Raw genomic sequence first — 24,964 nt, forward strand, 5'->3', positions numbered from 1 at the left:
AAGGGGTAACCAGTTTCTGTCCAGGTCAGCAAGAACTGGCCTGCTCCTGCCCTGGTCACAAAGAGAGGAAGGGGTTCTCTAATGTTCTGCTGGATTTCTCATGAGACTCTACCTGACCAGTGGAGCCACCTGTATTCTTTGGTGCCTAATCCTGTCTAGAAACACCCTCATGGCCACCCAAAGGGGCATCTCCCAGGTGGTTCTAAATCCAGTCTAGTTGACAATGAAGACCTGCTAATGGGACACAAAAGGAAAGATTGCATTCTGTTGCAGGCTTGCAGCCATCTGTAATGGGAATGAGATATGATGCCCTCTTCTGCTGTGTCTAAACACTGAGTGTACTCACATAAACCAAGTAAATCTTACTGATGTGGCTGGACACCCCCTACAACCTCTCCTACCTCCTGGACTCACTGTCCCAGGGACGGGTCTTTACCTTCAACACTGATGCGTACACTGGCGTCTGCTGTCTCTCACTTCCACCTACCGTCTGGGTTCTCCACTTTCCTCAGTGCCCACCTTTACTGTTCGTACTACTCTGTATGTACTGTTTCTCTCCACCCTCCTTTAAGGTAGAAAAGGCCCCTCCCTCAGCTAGAATGCACTTCCTGGATCCTCATCTGTGGAACTCCTCTTGCCCAGGGTTCAGTTTGGCCTGTGTGAACCTCCCTGCTCTTCTAGGCTGTTTAGTCCAGTCCTGTGCAAGAGCAGTACATGCCCCCCAACTGCTGTACCACCTCTCCAATTCCACAGCCCTTTTCATGAGACAAGGTCTTATCTTTACCCTGCCTTGCTCTGGAATTCACTATGTGGCCCAGGCTGGCCCAGAACTCAAGGCAACTCTCTTAGGGGGTGTGGCCTCGTGAGAGTAAATGTAGCCTTACTGGAGGAAGTGTGTCACTGTGGGCGTGGGCTTTGAGACCCTTCCCCTGACTGCCTGGAAGACAGTCCTGGGGTTCCCTTCAGAACAAGATGTAGAACTCTCATCTCTATCTCCAGCGCCACACCTGCCTGCATGCTGCCATGCTTCCTGCCTTGAAGATAATGGACTGAACCTAGGAACCTGTGAGCCAGCCCAGTTAAATGCTACCCTTTATAACACTTGTCTTGGTCATGGTGTCTCTTCACAAAAATGGAAACTCTAACTAAGACACACACACACACACACACACACACACACATACACACACTTAAAATATTTTATAATTTCTAAGAGAGAATATGAAATAAAACCTATTATATATAAATATATAATAAATAATTATAATAAAATATAATATAAAAGGAAAGAAAATACCTAGTGAGAAGGAAAAAGAAAGCAACCGCACAGTAAGGTAGAACAGTGGACCTTGTCTGGGAGGCCCATACGTGTTAGGTAAATCCACTGAAAAGAATGCAGGTCCACAGAGATGCAAGTTAGTTACCACTATGAAGTAGAAAAGATAAGAAAACAAGCCCAGCCATGGGCTGGAGAGATGGCTCTGAGGTTGAGAGCACTGACTGCTCTTCCAGAGATCCTGAGTTAAAATCCCAGCAACCTAGTGGCTCATAACAATCTGTAATGGGATCTGATGTCTCCAGGGCTGGACGATTAACTGCAGGAAGTAAACAAGCTGAACCAGTGCCAAACTTCCAGTACTAAAAAAAGAAACAACCGCTTCATTCCACTGTCTCCCGCCTAGATCCATTTCAAAAAAACTACACAGCCAGTGATTGGTTCTTGCAGGCAGTTGCGATTTCTCTACAGTTTCTCTCAGGACAGGGAAGACTTACACAATGTCCTGACACCATGTCCTGACACCATGTGGTCTCTGATCTTCTGCTTCCTGAGCCACCCCCAAGACACTGGAGCCCGTGAGTGGGGTTGGGGTGGGCTGTAGGGCACATCCTCTCTGGGTAGATTTAGGGCAGGAAAAGCTCTACCCGGGAACTTCAGACTACCTCTTACTTAGTAGCTCTGCTGGCCTTGACCTCACGGGAGTTGGAATTAAAGGCACTCTCGAGCCAGCCCTTTCCTTATGTTCTAATGTGGTTTTCAGTATTTGCGTGTATGTGTGTATTTGTGCCAGAGGTCTGAAGGGGGCATCACACGCCCCACTCTGGAGCTAGAGTTACACAGCCCCTCCAGGTGGTGCTCAGAGCTACACCACCAAGTTCTGGAAGAGCAGTGAGTGCTCTGAACAGCTGAGCTGTCTCCCCAGCAACCTGCCTGCTTCTGTGAACTGTATGCTTGCTTATAAAGCACACACTGTGCACACTGTAGTGTAAATTTATTCATATGCATGTTTGTGTGTGCTCATGTGTGTAGCCTGCAACCCATACTACAGCCCAGATGTGGAGGTCAGAGGACGACCTGTTTGGATCACGTCTCCTTCCACATTATAGATGGCATCAGGGGACTTAACTAGCTGAGAAGTCTCCCAGGCATTGTCATTTGATAAAGTTAAGTCCGGGTTCTTCCTGCCAGCACAAGCTCCCAGAACTAAGACTCAGACTCAAGTTATATTTACAGACCCCTTGTCGATGTATCTAGGCTCTACTGTGGCTCCACCATAAGCTGCATTTGCCACCTGACTGGTTGGTTACCTGTGCTCAGGTACCAGGTGTTTCCTCACCCGCCACCCCACCTCCTCTCCCTGACTCCTCCTCTCCAGAATTCCTCATCCCACCTCTATTTCCTACTTAGGCCATAGGCTTTTTAATAGTCAGGTGAGCATCCATCCAGGACACCAGAGGATCTCTCTACAGTTGTCATTGTCAATTATTTTGAGATAGAATTCTATTTATGTGACCCCCGAGTTCATGATCCTCCTGCCTCAGCTTCATGTACAGATGCATGCACATACTCATGAACATAACATGTGCAATTATGTATTTTGGGAGCTGGTTATAATGGCTGATTTCATGTGTCAATTTGACTAGAACACAACATTCAGATATTTGGCTGAACATTATTTTAGATGTTTCTGTGGGGCTGCTTTTGGGTGGGACTTACATTAAATCGGCAGAATTCCTCCGTCAGGTGGAACGGCCTTACCAGTTAAAGAGGGTGACAGACTAAGGTCCTCAAGGAGGAAGAACCTGAACCCCAACTTTGCCTTCACAGTTGACTGCAAGCTCAGCCTGTGTACCCTGCGGTTCTACAGTGAACCCTGCTGGGCATGGGACAGTCTGCCCAACTGCATGAGACAGGTGCTTGTTCCTGGGGTTCCCTGTCTCTAACTCCTTTCTTGTGCTGCGTGCCTTATCAGATAGCAGATGTGTTTAGAGACTTGGAGGCCCCTTGTGAAGGTGCACAGCAGAAGAAAGGAGACTTTCCTAGGCAAGATGTCAATGAAGCATAGGAAGCATTAAGGTGACAGGATACAGGTGACAGGATACAGGTGACAGGATACAGGTGACAGGGTACAGATGACAGGGTACAGGTGACAGGATTCAGGTGACATGATTCAGGTGACAGGATTCAGGTGACAGGATACAGGTGACAGGATTCAGGTGACAGGATTCAGGTGACAGGATACAGGTGACAGGGTACAGGTGAAGGGTTAAGGTGACAGGGTTAAGGTGACAGGATACAGATAACAGGATACAGTTGACAGGATACAGGTGACAGGTGGGTGGAGAAGTAAAAGTCACAAGTTCTGGGAAGGAAAGGGTGCCTTTTTAAAAAAGAAGGAGAGGGTTGGAGAGGTGACTCAGCGGTTAACAGCCTGACTGCTCTTCCAGAGGTCCTGAGTTCAATTTCCAGCAACCACATGGTGGCTCACAGCCATCTGTAATGGGATATGATGATGCCCTCTTCTGATGTGTCTGAAGACACGGACAGTGTATTCATATACATTTAATAAGTAAATAAGTCTTAAAAAAAAACAACCAAGGAGAGAACCCAGCGCTGACGATGAGCTCAATAGGTAGAGTGCCTGTCCAGGTGTTGGGGTGGACCATCCACCACTTCCACCTATTACCATAGAGACTTAGAGTCAGAAAACTTTGTAGAGGTTGGGATAAAAGGGGTTCTGTCTGTGGCTCCCAGGCTGACACTCACAAGCTACCAGATCATCTTAGGAGCCTCTAGGAGACTTCTGAGGCATTGAGTTACAGAATGTTAGAGGGTGAAGTCTGGGCTCCTCCTCAGCTACTACACTAAGACAGTTGAAATGGAGCTGGGTATGGTATCTCATGCCTGTGTCCTGTAATGATTTGGAAGACGAGTATGAGGACTGCTGAGTTCTAGGCAACCCTGGACACCACCCCCACCCCAGAGAAATAACTGCTGTATGTATTTCAGAATGTGGGTTGGCTTTCTTATCCACTCAAACAGGGAACATGCACAGAAACCTGGGAATCCTGCCTGGCTGTGCATCCACAGACAACTAGATGAGGAAAGACAAAATCAGGAGGTGGTGCCCTATGACTTTAATCCTAGGACTGGGAAGGCAGGCGGATCTCTATGAGTCCAGGCCAGCCTGTTCTACAGAGTGAGTTCTAGGACAGCTAAGGCTACACAGAGAAACCCTGCCTCAAAAAAAAAAAATGAAGTTCAAATACACACTAGAGTTTGATATAATACAAGGAAATCTTCCTTTGCTATAAAATGAAATTCCATGACATTTTAAGGCAAAATTAAATTATGATACTGTGAGAGATGGATACAACTGAAATCAATACTCTAATAAGCAAGCCTCATAAGGACAAACATAATTTTTTCATCTCTAGAACTCCGGATTAAAATTATTATTTTGGGTGTGCGTGTGGCCGTCCACACCTGTAATCCCAGCATTTGGGAGGTGGACGCAGAAAGATCAGAAGTTCAAGACCAGCCTCAGCTACATCAGACCCTGTCTCAAAAATAAACATTTGAAAAAAACAAAATTATACACCCATGTGTATATGTGCTTTTAAATATATGGGAGGACTGCAAAACACAATAGAAACACAGAAGAGATGTTAAAGGAGGCAGGTGATACAGAACATGTGATAAAACAGAAGCAGCAGAGCTGGGTTTAACTAGGAAAGAAATAGAAGCAGCTGGAGAAGGGGCAAGAGTATGGAACAGAGCAATGAGAGGAAGAGCACATGGTAACAAAGTCTAATGGCAGAGGCTGCAGAGGTGGTTCAAATGGTAACAAAGTCTAATGGCAGAGGCTGCTGAGGTGGTTCAAAAGGTAATAGAGTCTAATGGCAGAGGCAGCTGAGGTGCTTCACCAGTAAAGGATACATACTGCTCTTGCAAAGGGTGGGAATTCAGTTCCTAGTAAAACCACTGGTAACTCCACCTCTAGGACATCAGAAACCCTCTCCTGGCCTATGTAGGGGTGGTTGGGGGTGGGGTGTACATCACATACGTTAAACACCTGCACGAGTCAGAGGAGGACACCAGATCCCCTGAGACTACAGTTACAGGTGGTTGTTAACAGCCATGTGGGTGTGGGAACTAAACTTGAATCCTCTGTAAGAGCAGCAGGCGCCAGCTCTTCAGGCCCTAAAATAATCTTCACAGAAAGGAAACAATGCTGGGATGACAGGCAGTGCTCCTGAGAGCAGCTGTCTGGGATGCAGAGTCCCGAGTTCAGCCCCCAGCACTTAGGATACAAAATAACTATACCCAGGCACAATGCACAAATGCACAAAGGAGAGAAGATGAAACCCATCACTTTGTATCTAACTTCCTTAATTAACTAAAAACAAAATCAAAACTCTGCTATGGAGAGACTGAGGTGCTGTAGCTTCATATGTGCACCACACACAGAGGGCACCCTTTGGGGTCAGAAGACATGAGATCCCCTGGAGGTGGAAGGACAGACGGTTGGGAGAGGCCATGTAGATGCTGAGAATTGAACCAGGTCCTCTATGAGAGTGACACATGCTCTTAACCTATGAGCTATGTCCCCAGCCCTTTACCCTCATTTGTTAATTCTCTGAATTATCCTAGTGCACAGTGTGGAATCTGACTCTCCTAGCTGGTGGGTTGTTATTGTTTTCATTTACGTGTGTCTGTGTGTGTGTGTGTACTTGGTACCTCACACTAAATCCTTTTCTTACCTCAGGATCACACTCTCTGCACTATTCTTACTCAGCCGTGACGGAGCCGGGCCCAGGAGTTCCTGCATTTTTTGCCAGTGGCTTTGTAGATAACCAGCCCTTCATCCACTATGACAGTAGGAAGATGGAGGCAGAACCTTGTGCTGACTGGCTGAGGGAAAATCCATATTACTTAGCTGATGAGACCCAGGTTTTCACCAATTGGATGAAGACTTTGCAGTTGAGCCTGAGAAACATTCAGCAATACTACAACAGCTCTGGTGACCGGAGTCAGAGAGCAGACGGCTTCCACCAGCAAGCAGGTATGTGTCTGGAAATGGCAGCAGGAAGACTTACCTGCCTCACCTAATCCCTCAGTGCCCTGACAGACCGTCCCAGAGCCCAGGGTCTGTTTGACATTCACAGATGTAACCCATAGTGTGCGTCTTCTGGGAGGCAGGAACCAGCAAACATAAGTAACCGTTTGTCTTCAAAGTACTCCCAACTTCTATGGGAAGGCACTCAGATGTCTGAAGACCCTTGTGACCCTGAGGCCAGTGCCTCTTTGAAGCCAAAACTGACTGAAGCAAACAGAGACACCCAGTGCCACTGAGTTTCAAAACTGAGATGAAACTTTATCTAAAACTGGGGATGGGTCTGATGTGCATCTATCATCTATGAGGAATACAGAAGATAGGCATGGTGATTCGCACTTGTAAATCATCCAACACTGGGAAGGCTGAGGCTGGATGGTTGTCTGAAGTTCAAAGTCTGTTTGGGCTACAAATAGTGAATTCCTGGCCAGTCTGAGCTAAAGGATCTTGTCAGAGACAGACAGGCAGACAGACAGACAGACAGACAGACAGACAGACAGACACAGACACTCACTGACTTTTCATACAACCAGCAGTCAAGGTACAGCCAAGTGCAGGGTAGGATTCGGCAGAATGAGCTCAGAAAACAGATTTTGGACTAAAGGTTTTAGCAAACACTTCCCACTGCTCAGCACTGCTGAATCAAGTCTGTGAAGAGCCTTGAGGCCAGTGTGGAACAATCCAGACCTCATGGATGAGGTTGCTGATCCTAAAGTGGTCAGAGAGTCCACAAGACTGGTCACGTGAGTGGTCACACCTCCACAAACTCAGTGTGGAGGAGGACACACATGCAGTCCCATCTGCTGTACTAAGGGCTTGGACTGAAAACCATGGGGCAGAGGGGGGATGTGAGCCCAGTGTGCCCTTTACCATCCTGCTCAGTGCCACGCTCTGCTCCTGGGAGGTTACTGCTGGACTTGGGGACTGCCTGCCCTGGAGTCCTCTGGTCATGCTCTAGGCTTGTGGACAAGGTGAACAGAGCCGCAGAGGGTGAATAAGGTGCCTAAGGACACAGCAAAGCCCGAGTGCTAGCTCCCTATGCACAGCTCTTTTACTGTGACCTGGAGCATCTTGGGCCTTGTCCCTGACAGAGGGAAAGCCAGACCAGGTTATGTAGAGTGCGAACATCAATCCTAAGGAGAACCCAGGGAATCTGGGGAGCAGTGCCTGGGCGGCAGGGACCATGATGGAGAGACCTGGGAAATACATCTGTGGGCACTGACATGCCTGTCTGTCCTGGGGGCTTCTAGGCCCTCACACCCTCCAGTTCACGTACGGCTGTGAGATGCAGGACAACAGGACCACAGGGCACTGGCATTATGGCTACGATGGCAGGGATTACCTGACCTTGGACTTGGACTCTATGCAATATACAGCAGCCACCTTCATTGCTGGCTACACCAAGCACAAGTGGCAAAACAATGAGTACTGGCTGGAGAGAGAGAAGACCTACTTGGAGAAGGAGTGTGTCCTGTGGCTAAAGAGATACTTAACTATGGGAGGAGAGAACTTTACCCGAACTGGTAATGACACCCCTTCCAAGCCCAGCCCTCCTCCCTGTGGCCAGCAGTGTGAGAGCTCACTCAGGAGCTGGTGGTGAGCTCCTATAGCCACTCTGGCACAGGAACGTAGACTACCTGGGTGGGTCCAATGTGCTGGGAAGAGCTTCCCACAAGCAGATGTGAACTCTTTCCAGTCTCCTAGACTGTGGTCATCTACCACCTCAGAGATCTCTACTCTCTTAATGTATACCAAGGGTCCTCAGGGGTGTCTCCTACTTCTGCTTTTCCACTGGAGACACCAGTGTCTTGTCTGTCTGTCTACTGCAGACCCTCCACGGACAACAGTGACACACCACCCCAGACCTGAAGGTGATGTCACACTGAGGTGCTGGGCCCTGGGCTTCTACCCTGCTGACATCACCCTGACCTGGCAGTTGAATGGGGAGGACCTGACCCAGGAAATGGAGCTTGTGGAGACCAGGCCTGCAGGGGATGGAACCTTCCAGAAGTGGGCATCTGTGGTGGTGCCTTCTGGAGAGGAGCAGAAATACACATGCCGTGTAGAGCATGAGGGGCTGCCTGAGCCGCTTACCCTGAGATGGGGTAAGGAGGGTGTGGGTGCAGAACTGGGGCCAGGAAAAGCTGGAGCCTTCTGCAGACCCTGAGCTGCTTAGGACTCAGAGCTGTGGTCCCGACCCTAACCTTCCTTTCTTGAACTTTTCCTTCCCAGATTCTTCTCTATTAACTGTTGTTCTTGGAGCTGTGGCCATCACTGGAGCTGTGGCCATCATTGCAGCTGTGATCATTCCAGCTGTGGTGACTGTTGTGAGGAGGAGGAGGAGAAACACAGGTAGGAAAGGGCAGGGTCTGTTTCCCCTCAGCTTCCTTTAGAAGAGCGCTCTGGTCATTAATGGGAAGCACAGCCACACCCCTCATTGCTGCTGTCTCCAACTGGGTCCTCTGTCAGTTCTGGAAACTTCCTCCTGTCAAGACCTTCCTTGAACTCTCACAGCTTTTCTTCTCACAGGTGGAATAGGAGGAGTCTACACCCCTGCTCGAGGTTAGTGTTGGGGGCAGGAGTGTCCCTGAGGGTATTGCAGTGAAGCTGGAGATGTTGGGAGCTCTGGGAATCCATAGTAGCTCCTCCAGAGAAATCTTCTGAGGGCCTGAGTTGTACTGTGATATGAATACATACATATACATACATATACACATATACATATACATATCACTTGTTTTACCCTAGGCAGGGACAGCTCCCAGAGCTCCGTTGTGTCTCTCCCAGATTGTGAAGGTGAGACTCTGGGGTCTGACTGGGGAGGGACAATGTGGACATGATTGGGTTTCAGGGACTCCCAGAATCCCCTGTGAGTGGAGGGTTGTTGGGCTGTTGTCTTCACAGTGATGGTTTGTGACTCTCATTTTCTAGCATGAAGACAGCTGCCTGGAGTGGACTGAGTGACAGACGATGTGTTCAGTTCTCTCCTGTGACATCCAGAGCCCTCAGTTCTCTTTAGACACCAGTGTCTGATGTTCCCTGTGATTCTATGGCTTCAGTGTGAAGAACTGTGGAGCCCAGCCCGCCATGCACACCTGGACCCTGTCCCTGCACTGCCTGTGTTCCCTTCCACATTCCGCCTTGCTGGTCCAGCCTGGGGGGGGGGGGGTCGGTGGTGGAGACATCTGCATCCTGAACTTTCATGCCACCCTGAGCTTCAGCCCCTCACTTCACACTGAGAATAAGAATATGAGTGTGAGAGGTTGGGGATTTAGCTCAGTGGTAGTGAAAGATCCCACGCAGAGAGACCCTTACTCAAGTCTTGGGAAATCGCAGACCCCAGACACAGAGAGACCATTTTGGATGTAATAAGCAAAGGCGAGGTTTATTATGGAGACCTATTACAGAGATCTCCGGGCCGACACGTATCCTACGCAGGAGACAGAGGTGTCGACCACGAGAGGCTGGGAGAAAGAGCATTTAAAGGCAGAGGCTGTGAGCACCAGGGGATGGGGGGTGTCAAAGGGGAAGGCACCACAAGTTACAGGATTGTTTTATGGCTCCAGGAGATAAGGGGATGCCAGAAGGTTTTATGGCCCCCTGGTTCCTGGAACAGAGCTACTAAATCAGGAGAACGGTTGGGTCTTCAGGTCTTCATTATTTTTAAAAGTTTGACAAAATTGATGAAGCATCTGTATTTGAAACACCTCTGGTTAGGCTTGGGCTGCCCGGTTTCCTGGAGTGCTCTCTGCAGGACACAATGGCTGAAAAGCACAAGTAGGGGCTTATAGGGTCTGGAGGACATCTGGTTAAAGTATGACTCTGAGTAAGCTGGGGGGATGTCTTTGGATGGTTTATGGGTCAGTCCTCGATAGCCTGAGCTGGTTTTTGCATTCCTTTTCTTTATCTTTATGGCCTGCTATTCCTGGCGGCAGGGCTTAGCCCTGAATTTGTGGCTTTTGGGGCTAACTTTTTTAATTTTATATTTCTAAACCTAGAATTCGTATAATTCTCTTTTCAGTAGAGTGCTTGCCTAGAAAGCGCAAGGCCCTGGGTTGGATCCTCAGCTCGGGTGGGGGGGGGGGGAATCTGAGTGTGAACTTGATTGTTCACATCCTTGACGCAAGTGTGGATGGCTTTTTAAATTACTGGATTCAGAATACTTAAAGGTTCTTTTGAGTTTGTTTTCTGAAAAGTAAATGGCAGGTGGAGAAGCCTCCAGAATCTGTGTCACTAAGCTGTGTGTGTCTGGTGGGACAGGGTGGGGCTGTGGGAGCTGAGTGTGGACAGGGCTGTGCCCAGTTGGAACTCAGTGTGTTGTCATCTTTGGGGGTCACTTCTTGGCTGTGTCATCTCTGTGCTCTATTCTTTTCATCATTATGAAGCACACGTCTGTGATCACAGGGTCACAGGACGGCCAGATCCTTGTCCTGTCCCCAGGATGATGAGCAGCCCAGGCTGCTGTCCTGACTGTGTCTTTGTCTTCTGTGTTTATTTCCTGTGTTTTTGTGTGGAGGACTGGGCCTGTTCTTTTCCTGTGGGTGCTTCCTGTCTTGCTCTCCCTGTGGATGCCCAAGTGTGACAGGAGTAGGAGGTGTTTTTCCAATCTTGTCCCACCAGACACCACAAGGGCCCTGCTCTCGGGATACTATGGGCTACAAAGATGAACTAAACTCTCCTGAGCTCCTGCCTCCTTCCAGGGCCCTCAGAGGAGGTTCTCCCCTAGTTGTGGTTTGCCCTGAAGTTATCTGTATTTTGATGCTAATTCCACTGCCCCAAGGACAGCTGCCTAGTCAAGGACTCAGAACTCAGGTGGCTTCACCAGAACCACCTCCCCATTGAATTTGTAAAGTACAGGTGAGGGGCAGGTACAGGATAGAAGGAGGCCTGTCGTTGGAGGAGAAGGAAGGATGGGTGGGAGAGAAGTTTGAAGGAAGAGGAGGAGACAGGAGAGAAAGGAAGAGAGAAAGGAAGAGACAGGAGGGAGAGAGGGGAGAAAAACCATGGCAGGACAAGATGGCAGGTGATTAAGATTCTGCTCTGTGTATTTACAGGTTGTTATTAATGTTCTCAAGGGATGGATGGTACCAGGCTTTGTATGTTTAAGTGGGCAATTATATCTTATCATTGGGGTCAAAGACTATTGTATTATGTGTTTTTTTTTTTTTTTTCCAGAGCTGGGGACCGAACCCAGGGCCTTGCGCTTCCTAGGCAAGCGCTCTACCACTGAGTTAAATCCCCAACCCTATGTGTTCTTTTATATGAGGGTTTGAGTGTAGGAAAGTGTGCAGCTGGAATGTGTTTCCACCAAGATATCTAGCAGATATCTTGGGGCACCTCGGTGTGGACCTGGCGGGTAATAGACAACAATACCTATTTTATTTTTATATTATTACAACAACATTCCCACCTTTCCCATCTTTTCCCGGCTAACCCCGGATTGCAGGATCCACACAGAGGAGGGAGCCACAGGCTCTCATCTCAGATCTGGCTCTGTTGGATCTGTGCTGTGCCCATGCCCCTGTCCTTCCCTGGCTCTGGGGATCCCAGTGTGGCCTCCAGAGAAGATTCAGGGTTGATGGGATGAGTCTACTTTAGATTTATGCTTATTTTAGAAGCTGGTCCAGGGTCTGGAGATAGCCCAGGGGTTGAGAGCACTTGGTGCTAATGCAGATGATGTCTCGATCCCAGCAGGCAGATGGTTGATCACAGCCATCCATAACTCCTGCGCAAGGGCATCCAATGCCCTGTGGAGATCAGGCTCACGCATGGTACAAATAAATACAGAAAAACAAAGTTCATAGACAAAATTAATAAATCTTTTCAAAACTACATTATGGGAATTTGTGAGATGGAAATTGCTTTGTTCTGGGTTCTGACCCTTGAAGGATTCTCTTCTAACTTTGTGATTTCCAGTGAACAGATCCAGGAGCCTTAGCTGAGATGTGTGAATACCAACTTGGTGATAATCTCTGTCATGATGCAGCCATCTTCATCTTGTGAAGGATGACGACTTCCCCACACCCAGCAGACCAACACTCATGCACAATAAATGTTGTATTAATGGATAAAAAACAAATAGGTCATGAGTCAAAGACAGAAAGGCAGGTGGGGAGGAAGGGAGGGCTCTGCTGAGGGGAAAGCTCAGGTGAGGCTGACCTCAGTGTGAGGGGACAGGGAGCTGCATTCACAGCCTTTGGCTGGAGGTTGTATTAATAATCGGAGCCTCTGCAGAAGCTGGAGGTGACTGCATGAGTTTCTCCTCTGGACTGAACCAGACTAAGGTCTCAAGGAAGAAGAAACTGAACCCCAACTTTGCCTTCACGTTTGACTGCAAGGTCAGGCTGCCTACCCGGCAGTTCTGTAGTGAACCCTGCCGTTCATAGGCAGCTGTGGTGGTGCCTTCTGGAGAGGAGCAGAGATACTCATGCCGTGTGGAGCATGAGGAGCTGCCTGAGCCCGTCAGCCTGACATGGGGTATGGAGAGAATAGGGGCACAGAGCCTATTGCCAAGGGAAGCAGAAGCCCTTTTAGAGACCCTGAGCAAAGCCAGGGTCCTCCATCTTTCTTTTCCCTTTCCAGAGCCTCTTCAGCTCACCACGTCCAAGACAGAAGTATGTGCTAGGGGCAGATGGGGACTTCAAGCAAATACCCTGTGTGTCCTCATGGTTTTCTGGGCCTGGTGCTAGTGTTTCTTGGACTTACCTGCTAAGAATCCAGGTAGGAAAGAGGACGTCTGGGTGCCCTGTGTTGAAAGGAGGGTTAAATTCAAGTTGTAAACTCTTGCAATTGGGCCGGGGTGACTTTCTGAAATTCTTATAAGAGATTAAGTAGAAATTATCGAGGCTCCCGAGTGAACCATGAATCCTCACAGTTAACTTCATACAGGCTGTTCCCTCCCTACAGGCCAGAAGAAAGGACTGGCTCCATCTGTCCCAGGAAAGGTAGCCTGGTCCCCAGCTGAACTAAGGCAAGAAGCCCCAGAGACTCTGAAGGGACGGTAGGAGCTTTGCCTATGCCTGGTCACTAGGCCTGTCACCAGCCGTAGCCCCCATAGTTTTGTGGCCATCAGTTATGTATTGGCAAAACCCCAAGCCCCCCACATTAGAAGAAAAGAGCTGTGACCCCAAGTCACCGGGCTCTGCTGCTTCCTTCCTATCACCTGATCAGCCTGCTTTCTTACAGAGTCAGGGACCACCTGCCCAGAGAAGGCACCACCCACCATGGGCTGGGCTCTCCCCCACTAATCACTAACTGAGAAAATGCCTTACAGCTGGATCTCATGGAGGCTTTCCTCAACTGAGGATCCTCTCTCTCTGATAACTAACCTGTTTGACGCAAAACCTTATTACATCTGATCCCTTGCCAACATGACACATCATTAAACCACAACTCTGCCTTTCTTGTTCATCCCCAAAAATCTCACATAAAGAACTTTAAAAGTCCCACAGTTCTTACAAATTAAAACACATAACATTTTCAAGTCCCTTTAAAATAGCCAATCTCTCTTAAAATGCCAAGTCTCTCAATCGTGGGCTCCTGTAAAACACTTTCTTACTCCAAGAGAGGAGAACCGGGCCACAGTCACAATCTGAACAAAGCAAAACCAAACTCCCAACCGTGTGAGCAACACCATGCCTGAGATCCACGCACGATCTCCTGGGCTCCTCCACAGGGCTTGGATCACCCCTCCAGCTTCTTCGCCCTTTGTAGCACACCCAGCTTTCTTCCTAGGCTCCACCCCGCTCCACTCCACCACGGCTGCTGTTCTTGGTCATCCCATGGTACTGGTGTCTCCAAAACTGCTAGGGTCCTTTGCTGCAAGTGGGCTGCACTTTTGCCAGTAGCCTCTCCTGGCCTCTCACTGTGCCAAGCCTCAGCTGCTCTCCGTGACGCCTTCATGCTTTCAAAACCAGTGCCTCCTGGTTTTTTACACATTACCAAGTCCAGCTGCAGCATGAGGTACAACATGGCTGCCTCTGGAACACACCTTCTCTGTGCTATTAGGAAACACTTCCCTGAAGATTTCACCTCTGTGATGCTGGTCTCTCCTTAATCTCCGATAATTTCTTAGCTCCAGCTAACAGCATCAATTGCCCCAGTAACACAAAGGTTTCACTTTAATGGTGCTGGTCTCTTGTTAATTGTGGCTAACTCTTCAGCCCCGGCTGACCAGAATCACAGGACCTTAATTCTAATAAGCAAATGCTCCTGAGAGTCCTTAATTTCCCTCCAAGGTTTCACAAGCCAGGCCTCTGTCACCTGCACCTCTCAACACTCTTGTCCTCCAAGCTCCCACAGCACATTCCCCTGAGGTCACAGCACTCAGGCTTTTCTAGCTCAAAGCTCCAAAGTCCTCCTACAGTCTTCCCCTAAACATGGTCAGGTCCGTCACAGAAATGCCCCACCTCTGGCTCTAACTTGTCTTTGTTAGAGTTTCTCTTGCTGCAACAAAACACCATAACCAAAAAGCAAGTTGGGGAGGAAAGGGTTTATTCGGCTTATACTTCTACACTGCTGTTCACCTCCAAAGGAAGTCAGGACAGGACTCAAACAGGGCAGGAACCTGAAGGCAGGAGCTGATGCACAGGCCATGGAAGGGTGCTGCTTACTGGCTTGCTCCTCCTGGCTCGCCCGGACAGCTTTCCTGAGGATAGCGGAAAATGGAGGACGCCCCAAAATGGAGGACGCCCTTTTCTTAGTGGGGTTTCCCCTTCTCAGCATGATCTGGGGAGCCCAACACACACTCTACCTGAGGGATGGCACATAATCCCTGAGGAAATTACAGGTTCCACTCTCCTGGAATGCCTCTCTCTGTAAATGAGGTATCCCCAGAACTTTAAGCCTCAATCAATGAAACTTCACCCTAAGAAGAAGCCTCTGCCTCTTTCTGGGTTCATATGCATAGCCATGGTACACCCTGAACAAAGTGTGTGTGCACAAGCCCACTGCAAACAAAGGGGTTAGCATAAGAGCTTTCTTCTTCTAACTGTCTTCTAACAGGGCTGTTTCCTAAAAGAGCCCCACCCCACCACCACCCCACACCCCGACCCCCACACTGGGATCCTGATGACCCACCCATCACAGATTTCCTAGTGTTCAAGGGAAGACTTGGCCTTGGAATTCAGTTCCACTCCGTCCCTCCCACTTGGTGTGCAGCAGGGCCTCAACTTCCAAAGAGAAGAAGCAGAAAAAGGGAATCACACATTTCCTCACCCGAGCTCCTTTCTCTCTGGTGACTCTAGCCTACATCAAGTTGACACACAAAACCAGCCAGTGCACAGCCCCAGTTAAATGTTTTCCTTTATAAGGGTTGCCATGGTCGTGGTGTGTCTCCACAGCAATAAAACCCTGACTAAGGCAGTCCTTTTCTTAGGTGCTGTGCTCCTGAAGAATGTTGTTTGTTGAAACAACAGGCGTAAAACAGGGTCTCTCTGAGTAGCCCTGGCTATCCTGGAACTCACTACACAGACCTGGCTGAACTCACAGAGATGAGCCTGCCTCTGTCTCTGTAGTGCTGGGACTGAAGGCCTGCAACACCACACCGAGAGCTTTACATTTCAGTAAGAACTGGCTGAGGCAGAACTTTGACGGGCACTGACAGTGAGTCACCTTGCAAAAGCAACAGAGTAAAAGGAAGATAAAACATACCAGGAGCCCAAAACATGGATGTGCGCCCTGTGACAGATGAAAAGGCAACCGATGCCTCAACTGAGGAAGCAGCCTGTTTCCTCAACAGCTCCTTTTTGAAGGCTCAAAAGGAAGAAAGAAGAGTGTGTGTCCGGTAGTGCAGGCTGGACCCAGACCATTTCCATGTTGACCCACGGGTGACAAACGCCTTAAATCTAATACTGGCCCATGACTGTTACTAATACTCAGGAATTCTAGGAGCAGGTAAGAACGCACACAGCCGGGTGGTGGAGATGCACACCTTTAGTCCCAGCACTTGGGAGGCAGAGGCCAGCCTGGTCTACGGATGAGCTCCAGGGCAGCCAGGGCTACACACAGAGAAGCCCTGTCTTGAAAAACAACAAACAAACAAAATATACAGGCGCACAAAATAACAGGGCACTTTAACAAACACACAGAAAACATACAGCTTCTAACCACTGAGCCGGCCATCTCTCAGCCCCTGTCACCACATCATGGGCTACAGAAGAAACTAACTCTAACCAAACTTCTGTCTCTCACCAGTCCCAGAAATCAGAAGATCGGCCCTAGCTTGTCTGCCTCATCTGGTAACAACTGGCAACGGCTGGTTCTTGTGCAAGAGCAGTACAGGGTCTTACCTGCCGAGCCACACCCACCCCTTCCCGCTCTGTCTCCCTGCTCACTTGGGTTGGCAGGCATCGTGAACTCTGGCAGGAGTTCTGAGCGTGTCCTAGAAGCCATGAAAGTCAGCCTGGGACTGAGCTCCAGCAAGTCACTGAGTTAGTGGCTCTGGTGGTCCTCGGCTTGAGACCCTGTCCTCCACCAGGAAATCTAATCGCTCAGTACATTCTCTCCCAACTGAATCTCCTCTCTCTCAAATGCTGGCTTGCCTGCCTCTTCTGCCACAATACCACTTCCACATCATCGGTTCGTCTCAACTGCCATATATGTCCTCCCCACTCTTTACGTCCCATCTGCAAGTCCCAGTTCCCATGTAAAGTAGTGCTGTGCTGGGTAATTTGATGTCAACTTGACACAGGCTGGAGCTGTCTGACAGGAGGGAGCCTCAGTTGAGAAAATGCCTCCACAGGATCAGGCTGTAGGCAAGCCTGTAGGGCATTTTAATGATCACTGATTGATGGGGCCGTCCCTGGGCTGGACTTGGGTTCTATCAGAAGGACTGAGCAAGCTATGGTGAGCAAGTCAGCAAGCTGCACCCCTCCATGGCCTCGCATCGGCTCCTGCCTCTAGGTTCCTGTCCTGCCTGAGTTCCTGCCCTCGATGCTCTGGACAGTGAACTGCTATTTTTTAAGTGTGAATGAAATGAACTCTTTCCACGCCAAGTCGCTTTGGTCACGATGTTTCATCACAGCAATAGTGGCCCTAACTAAGGCAAGCACACTCACAGTCTGCACAGCTCAGAATGTGGACACCCTTGGGGACCATTACTCTGCCTCTGAAACTTTTTCTTGAAGGCAGCTTTCCTTCAGTAATTCTATTGTTTTTGTGTGTTTTGATGCTTTGCCTGTGTCCATGTGTATATACCATATGCCTACAATGCTCCTGGCAGCCAACATAGGATATTGGGACCAGAGGCACAGTGAGGTGCCCCGTGGGTGCTATGGGTCTAACCCAGGTCCTCTGGAAGAGCAGGCAGCGCTCCAGCCCCAAGATGAATGTTCTCTTTCAGTGTTAGTGCTGCGAGGAGGGGTACATTGAGGAAGCACACAATGAGGAGGTTACAGAGAAGGAGAAGCAGGCTGTGTTAACAGAGTAACCTGTGGCTTCATTTACAAAATGACTGGACTGTAGGAAGCACGCAGTGAGGAGGTCTGGTGTGTTACAGAGAAGGGAAAGCAGGCTGTGTTAATATAGTAACCTGTGGCTTCATTTACATAATGACTGGACTGTACAAGGTACTTCCCTTCTAGCTTTTGGGGAAGGGAGAACTGTTTTATTTTCTTGTTTGCTTCTTGGTTTTCTGAAATACTGTCTCATACAGCCTGGGCTACCTTCAAACTCATTGTGTAGCCCAGACTAGCCTTCAGCTCTTGATCCTCCTGCCTCAGCCTCTCAAGTGCTGGGGTTACAGGCCCCCACCACAATGACCAGCTTCCATGAGGGATCCTTTAAGGATCTCTCCAGCGCAGTACATAAATTTCCCTAAGAGAGCCATACGCAGTTAGTGTAATTATGTTGGCAGGCACCACTCAGGTATCTGCTTAGTTACCAGTCTGTTACCGTGGTAAGCACCATGACCAAGGTAGCTTCTCAAAGGAAGATTTTAATTTGGGGCCCTTGGTTCCAGAGGGTTGGGAGTCCATGGCCATCAGGCAGGAAGGCAGGCAGGTAGGCAGGCTTCGTGCCTGAGCAGTAGCTGAGAATTTTCACCTGATCCACAAGCAGAAGGCAGACAGAGCCAAGAGGGGAATGGAGTGGGTGGACTCTTGAAACGGCCAAGCCTGTCCCCAGTGATATACCTCCTCCAAGGCCACATCCCCTAATCCTTCTCAAACAGTTCCACTGACTTCAGACCAAGTTTTCAAATACAGGAGCTTAGAGAGGCCATTCTTGTTCAAACCACCATGGAACACAAGGGACGGGCTCATCGGAGTGGAAAGAGAGATACAAGGGAGAACCCACTGCAAGGGCTGAACACCCACTGAACAGCATCAGGGGACTTTGCTGCTCCCTTTGCATCTCTTAGTCACGGGCGGGTGGGTGGGGGGATGACTTAATTGGAATTTGTGGTGAGGATAAGGCTTATCACAGTGGCCCACACAGCCAGCTTGTCAGAAACTGACACATCAGGAAACTGTGCAGAGCACAGGAAACAGGGGACTTAAAAGGCTTCTGTGAAAACCCATACGCCCATTCCAAGACCTTTACTCACAGCCAAGACAGGAAGCCACCAAAGAGAGCTCTTAAAAAGTGTGATGGGGGGGGGGGGGGCTGAAGTATGGCTCTCCACAGTTGGTGGCTCCTGGTGGGCTGTGGGAGAGGAAGGACTCAGGCCTAAGGAGCAGACTACGGAGAGTCTGACCAGGCTCCATGGAGCATAGAGACCTTGTCATTTTTTTAGTTTTTATTTTTTCTTATTTTTATTTTTACTTTTCTTTGGAGGGGGTCACAAGGGTGAGGGGCGAGGAAGGACTGGGAAGTGAGTCTGATAGGGGTATATGATGTGAAATTCCCAGAGAATCAGTAAAAATGTTTAAGAAACAAACAAACAAATAAAACAAAACAAAGAAAGAAACTATGCCAAGACCTTTAAAAAGGCGGGATATCAGGGGTTGGGGATTTAGCTCAGCGGTAGAGCGCTTGCCTAGGAAGCGCAAGGCCCTGGGTTCGGTCCCCAGCCCCGAAAAAAAAGAACCAAAAAAAAGAACAAAAAAAAAAAAGGGCAGGATATCAAACTGCTCTGACCACACCCTCAACTTGGCAGAGGGATGAGGGGAGTCAAGCACTTATGTATATACGGTATGTATGCAGGGGTGGCATATGGTATGCACACAGGCCAAAGATAAAGGAGAAACTAATAAAAATCTTTACTTACTATATGTGCTTATATTGTCTGTGTGTGTGTGTGTGTGTGTGTGTGTGTGTGTGTGTGTGTGTGTGTGTGTATGCGTGTGCAGGCGCATGTTGGGGTCACAGGACAGCTTGTAGGAGTCAGTTCTCCCATGTGGTCTGGGGATCAAACTTAACTCCTCTAGTTTGGCAATGGCAACACGCCCTTTACCAGCTGAGGCTTCTCTGCAGCCTCAGTGAACATCTTTGAATTCTTATCTTTTTTTTTTTCATTTTTATTATTGTGTTACTTCATGTGTATGGGTGTTTTGCCTGCATGAATGTCTGTGTAACATGTGATGCCTGGAAAATACGGAAGGGGGCATCGGATGCCCGGGAGATGTTACAGACAGCTGTGAGCCACTATGTGAGCGCTAGGATTGCAACCCAAATCCTCTGGAGGAGCAGCCGGTGCTCACCACTGACCCATCTCTCCTATCTTTGATAGTGTGCTACGGGGTCCAACTCATGTTCACAAGGTTGATGGCAACAAGTTTTGGTGAGACTTAAAATAGAAAACCTGCATTAAGCCAGGCATGGTGACACGCGACTTTAATCCCAGCACTCAGGAGACAGAAGCAGGCAGATCTCAGTGAGTTCACAGCTGGCCTGGTTTACAAGGCAAGTTCTAGTCTAATCAGAGCTGATCTGAGAGGGACCCTGTTTCAAACAACCAAGTAAGGGGCTGGAGAGACGGCTCAGCAGGTAAGAGCGCTGATTATGCTTAGAGGACCTGGGTGGGTTCTTAGTGCCTACATGGCAGCTTACAAGCCTCTGTAACTCCAGGACCGGACGCACACATGGTTCACGGACAAACATACAAACTCAAAAAGAGAAGTAAATGTTTAACAAAGGTTTGCTTAAATACTTAAGGGGAACAAAAGGTGTATATTTCTCTTAGAGGATTTCTAGCTGTTTTTTCCACAGGCACTGCACACACATGGTACACGGAGAGACAAGAAGGCAAAGGCTAAAGTTAGTCATTTAAAAAAGAAGCGCGTGGGTGGCCGAGGTTGTGATTACTCAGTCTTAACAAAGGGGAGTTGCCGGCCACAGTGGGCCACTGTAGCACTGTGGCGCACACCAGCCAGTTGGGAGGCTCACACGCTCACACAAAAGGATCACCAGATGCTGCCAGGTGCTGGTTGCCAAGGTTGAAATGAGAAGTTTCTGTTAACTGGGTACAGAGTTTCAGTTTTACAAGGTGAAGAAGTTGGGCAGACAGATGGTAGGGATGGTCACACAAAGATATGAATGTATTTACTGCCACTGAAGCGACACTAAGGTGGTTAATCTGAGAAGTTATGTTTATTATTTAAAGGACTAAATTGTCAAGCTAACTTCAATAACTGTTTTATTTTGTACAACTGACATATTCATATAGATGACATCTCTAAAGATGTCTTTATCAGTATTTAAAACTGTGTTATATCTCTTAGGAATTTGACACACAGTTGCACTTGTAAGGCCAGATAACCAATTATAGGGTGGGTTATTACCCAGAATGTGGTGGGTCCAAGAGCTTGAACTCACGATCAAGTTTGGTGACACTTGCCTTTATCCACTGAGCCTTCTTATCAACCCAAGTTTCCCAGGAATTAAGTAATCTGTTTCCCTAATTCCCATTAAGCAAACATGGCAGTCAAGTGTAGAGCAGGAGACAGGTTATGATTTGCATGATGTAATTTAATAATGTAACCATCTTTGGGGAATCTAATTAGTACCAAAAGGGAAAAAAAAACCAACAGGAAACAGCTGTCTCTCTCACACAGGGTTGAGAGCTTTCCCTCCCACTCATTGCCAATCAGTGTCCTGGTGTCCCCTCACCCTGCCTCTGTCTCTGCAACCTGCCAGCCTCCAACTGAACAGACTTCCATTCCTGTGCAATCTAAGTCAGTCTCTCCAGTCTCTTCCTCCCTCCCTCCCTCCCTCGCTCTCCCTCTCTCTTATAAAGGAAAGAAAGCACTCACTGGGTAGAACTGATGTCTATATGCAGGTGAGGGCAGGTACAAGATAAGGCAAGACCTGTGATTGGGCAGTGAAAAAAGAAAGGCGGGGGCAGAGGTTTTGTAAGGCAGGAGAGATGAGGAGGTAGAAGAACCAAGAAAAAGGCAGAGAAGGACGACCCAGATCTGCGTGGCTTTAACCAGGCAAAGGTAGCTATGAATATTTCATAAGGGACAGATTTATATAGGACAATTTGTCTTATCTAGGCAGGTAGTTTACATCAATATCAATTGCTTGTGAGTTTATTGTGGGGACGTTTTGTGGACTGAGAATTTGCTGATATGAATCTGACTGCTAAACTACAAGCTTTGGGTTTTGATTTTAACTGGCTACTGGGAGTTGTGACTGTAGCCACAGGGACAGATGCTGGGATTGTGAGCAGGGTTCACAGCACAGTCCCAGGATGGCAGCTGCTGCTGGGGCCAGAGAGGAGCCAGTGCCAACATGGGGCTAGCCATGGAGGTGGAGAGATCGCTGGGGACAGAGACGAGCAGGAGGCAGTGTGGCTGGTGCCTGGTGCCCCACCCACCCCTGCATCCATTTTAATTATTTACTGCTACAACTGGGTGCTTGCTTTTAGTTTCAGAGGGTTAGTCCATTAGCATCCTGAGGGGAAGCATGCAGGCAGGCAGACAGGCATGGTGCTAGAAGGGTAGCTGAGAGCTTTAAATCGTGATCCGCAGGCTGCAGAGAGAGAAAAAGGAAACAGAGATGGAGGGATGACTGTCCCTGGCAAGGACTTTCAAACCTTAAATGCCACCCCTAGGGACACACCTCCTCCAACAAGGCCACACCCCTACTCCTTCCCAACAGTCCACCAACTGTGAACAAGCATCCAAATGTATGGGCCGAGGGGGCCATTCCTATTCAAGCCACCTCACTGAAGGATGACCTTAAGTGAATAAATTAATATGTCCCAAAGTATTAAATGTAGTCCTTTTTCTCAGTACTGAGACAAAATATCTCAAGAAATAAAAAAACACTTAAGGATGTATTTCGTTTGGCTCCCCCTTTAAAAGAAACAGTCCACCATGGCTGGAAAGGCATGTGGCTGGTCACAGTGCACCCTCAAGCAGGAGGCAGAGAGTGGGGGAGTTCTCCTCGCAGCCTTTCCCTTTTTATTCAGCCTGTACCCCAAACCCACAGGAGCTGGCTAACCCAGCAGCCTGGCTGGCCTGGAAGCCCCGCCTCCCACACCCATCATCACCCCAGTGACTCCCTACGGTGGGGATCATGAGTTACCACCATGCTGTTTTTCACACGGGTGCAGGGGATTTGAAACCACAGCCTCCTGCTTGTACAGAAAGCATCCTGAGCCATCTCTCTGGATTCACCCTTCACTCTTGGCTGACTGGGCCAGAGCAGGTGTCAGCCAGCCTCCAGCAGATACTCAACCTGCTGTCAGACGCTGCCATCTAGTGACCATGTGGGGAAATCTTAAAACTCTCACTCTTCAAACGCCACAGATCTTACAATCTTTCCCAAAGTGCCTTGACCACCCTGACAAAATAAGCATTGGTGAATTCATCCATCTCTTCTTACATTTGAAGGAGACAGCGAGACATGAGGTTGAAGATCTGTCCTAGTCTGGAGATTTCCTCCTCCAATCTGAGAGTTGTGGCAAATATTTTAACCTGACTGTCTACGTTATCACAGCCAAATACGAGATAATTTGGTGCCTCACACACACACCACACAGCCCACATCTAAAACAGGACACACTTGACAAAATCAACTTGGCCAGGTCTACTTTGTCCTCAATACCCTTGGTCAGTGGTTCCTACCCATGCTTCCCAGATTCTAGTTATTCAAAGTACAGATGACGGGGTTGGGGATTTAGCTCAGTGGTAGAGCACTTGCCTAGGAAGCACAAGGCCCTGGGTTCGGTCCCCAGCTCCGGAAAAAAAGAACCAAAAAAAAAAACCAAACAAACAAACAAACAAAGTACAGATGACTCCCAGATACCCTAGCATCACCCTGAGGGCTTTGCCTGAGGCCCAGACTCACTGGGACTCCACCTTCCGGGATCTGGAAGTCAAAGCTGCTAGCCGCCCAGAATTGTCAACCTAAACCACAGACAAGGCCTGCTAGCATCCCCTAGTGGTGCAAAATGGTGCGACACGTATCGGGGTCCCATCACTTGATCCAGCAGCTTCAGCTGCAAAGCCAACACCATAAAGTAGAAAATCACAGGGCTGCATGAATCCCACTCTATCCCCCTGACAGGAAAGAAAGGACCAGATGATAAGCTCTACGAAAGCTTTCCCACATGGTCACTGCCCCAAGATGTTCCAAGCAGGGCTGGATCTATCAGGGCATCCAATATGAAAACACTCTAGGCTGCTCTAACTATTGTCCTGTGCTGCCAAGGCCTGGATTCCATCACCACCACATAGGTGAGGGACAAAAGCATAAGAACCTTGTACTTAAAGGTGGATTGCATCTGAGGTCCGGGCCAGCCTGGTCAACAGATCGACATCCAGGACAGCCAGAGAAACCCTGTCCAGAAATGAATGATTAAATCTTCTAAGTAAGCTTAGCTGAGCCGAGAAACTAAAAAAATCAAAAATACTATACCAGACGCTTCAATTTGGGTAGGCTTGACGACTGTCATCTTTTCTGGACTTGATGACCGAAATTTCTGACTAAAAGCGATTTTGAAAGGTCTTCTTACACTTACCACTTGAGGTGTCACGGCGAATCAGGTCGGCTATGCTGGAACAGCTGACCACTCTGGAGCCCCACCCACTGGGTGGGACTTCCGCTAGCAAGGCTCCACCTTCTTAAAGGTACCACAGAACCGCTACCCGACAGACATCAACCTTTCAAATACTTGAACCTATGGGGTACACCATTTCACTCAAAGGATGGACTGTCAGATGGTATTAGAAATTAATGCCAGCTAGCCTTGGTCGCACACGCCTTTAGTCCCAACACTCCGAAGCCAGAGGCAAGTTGGTGTCTTGCGTTCGAGGCCAGCCTGGTATACAGAGTGACTTCCAAGACAGTCAGTGCTATACGGAGAATTCCTATCTCAGGAGATAAACCCCACCCCACCCCAACCCCCCAAAAAAAAAGAAAAAAGGAAAAAAAATATTTTGCAGCCTTTGTTCAGCTTTAACGTTAATTAAAAGTCATTGAAATCTGGTACGAGAAGAACGAAGCAAAACGGTTTAAAAACAGCAGCTACGCAATAGCTCAAAGGTAATTTTTTATTTGTTTTATGAGGTAAGGTCGTGCTATTTAGACCAGGATAGCCTACCAGTGAAAGGAAAATTATACAGATTTAAGGTTTAAAAATATAAAATTAAAAGAGTAAGATCCACAGACTCAGGGCTAAA

The 24,964-nt window shown here is 48.5% G+C and overlaps 2 protein-coding genes, 2 long non-coding RNA genes and 1 pseudogene across 10 annotated transcripts in view; 2 read left to right on the forward strand and 3 right to left on the reverse strand.

Annotated features, from left to right (window-relative positions):
• RT1-T24-4 (RT1 class I, locus T24, gene 4) overlaps positions 1-12,425 on the forward strand; it is a 60,520-nt gene extending 48,095 nt beyond the window's left edge. The window contains exons 1-9 of one of the 7 annotated variants that reach the window (XM_063279394.1): positions 1,814-1,854; positions 3,107-3,192; positions 6,048-6,344; positions 7,646-7,918; positions 8,225-8,500; positions 8,628-8,747; positions 8,925-8,957; positions 9,144-9,191; positions 9,327-12,425. In XM_063279394.1, the coding sequence (XP_063135464.1) occupies positions 3,162-3,192; positions 6,048-6,344; positions 7,646-7,918; positions 8,225-8,500; positions 8,628-8,747; positions 8,925-8,957; positions 9,144-9,191; positions 9,327-9,331 (1,083 nt within the window). In that variant the 5' untranslated portion in view covers positions 1,814-1,854; positions 3,107-3,161 and the 3' untranslated portion in view covers positions 9,332-12,425. Of the gene's footprint in view, positions 1-1,366; positions 1,855-3,106; positions 3,193-6,047; positions 6,345-7,645; positions 7,919-8,224; positions 8,501-8,627; positions 8,748-8,909; positions 8,958-9,143; positions 9,192-9,326 lie in introns of those variants that run through there. The other 6 variants (XM_063279391.1, XM_063279398.1, XM_063279396.1 and 3 more) reach the window with 6 other exon arrangements.
• The window catches only part of RT1-T24-3 (RT1 class I, locus T24, gene 3), a 29,649-nt gene extending 14,381 nt beyond the window's left edge, over positions 1-15,268 (forward strand). The window contains exon 6 of the mRNA XM_063279401.1: positions 13,302-15,268. The gene's annotated coding sequence lies outside the window, so the exon portion shown is untranslated. The remainder of the gene's footprint in view (positions 1-13,301) is intronic.
• Positions 1,803-6,287, reverse strand: RT1-T24-2 (RT1 class I, locus T24, gene 2). The gene has a single exon (NR_002151.1). It is a non-coding gene; the product is annotated as an RT1 class I, locus T24, gene 2 (long non-coding RNA).
• Positions 12,778-13,127, reverse strand: 2310ex4-5 (class I gene fragment 2310; annotated as a pseudogene).
• A 3,090-nt stretch (positions 15,269-18,358) lies between the features above and the next one.
• LOC134483847 (uncharacterized) lies at positions 18,359-24,656 on the reverse strand. Its single transcript, XR_010060939.1, has 2 exons — positions 23,166-24,656; positions 18,359-22,307 (listed from the first exon to the last, which is right to left on the reverse strand). It is a non-coding gene; the product is annotated as an uncharacterized LOC134483847 (long non-coding RNA).
• Between the last annotated feature and the right edge of the window lie 308 nt (positions 24,657-24,964).

Source organism: Rattus norvegicus, chromosome 20 (assembly GCF_036323735.1).
Source record: "Rattus norvegicus strain BN/NHsdMcwi chromosome 20, GRCr8, whole genome shotgun sequence".
NCBI lineage: Eukaryota > Metazoa > Chordata > Mammalia > Rodentia > Muridae > Rattus > Rattus norvegicus.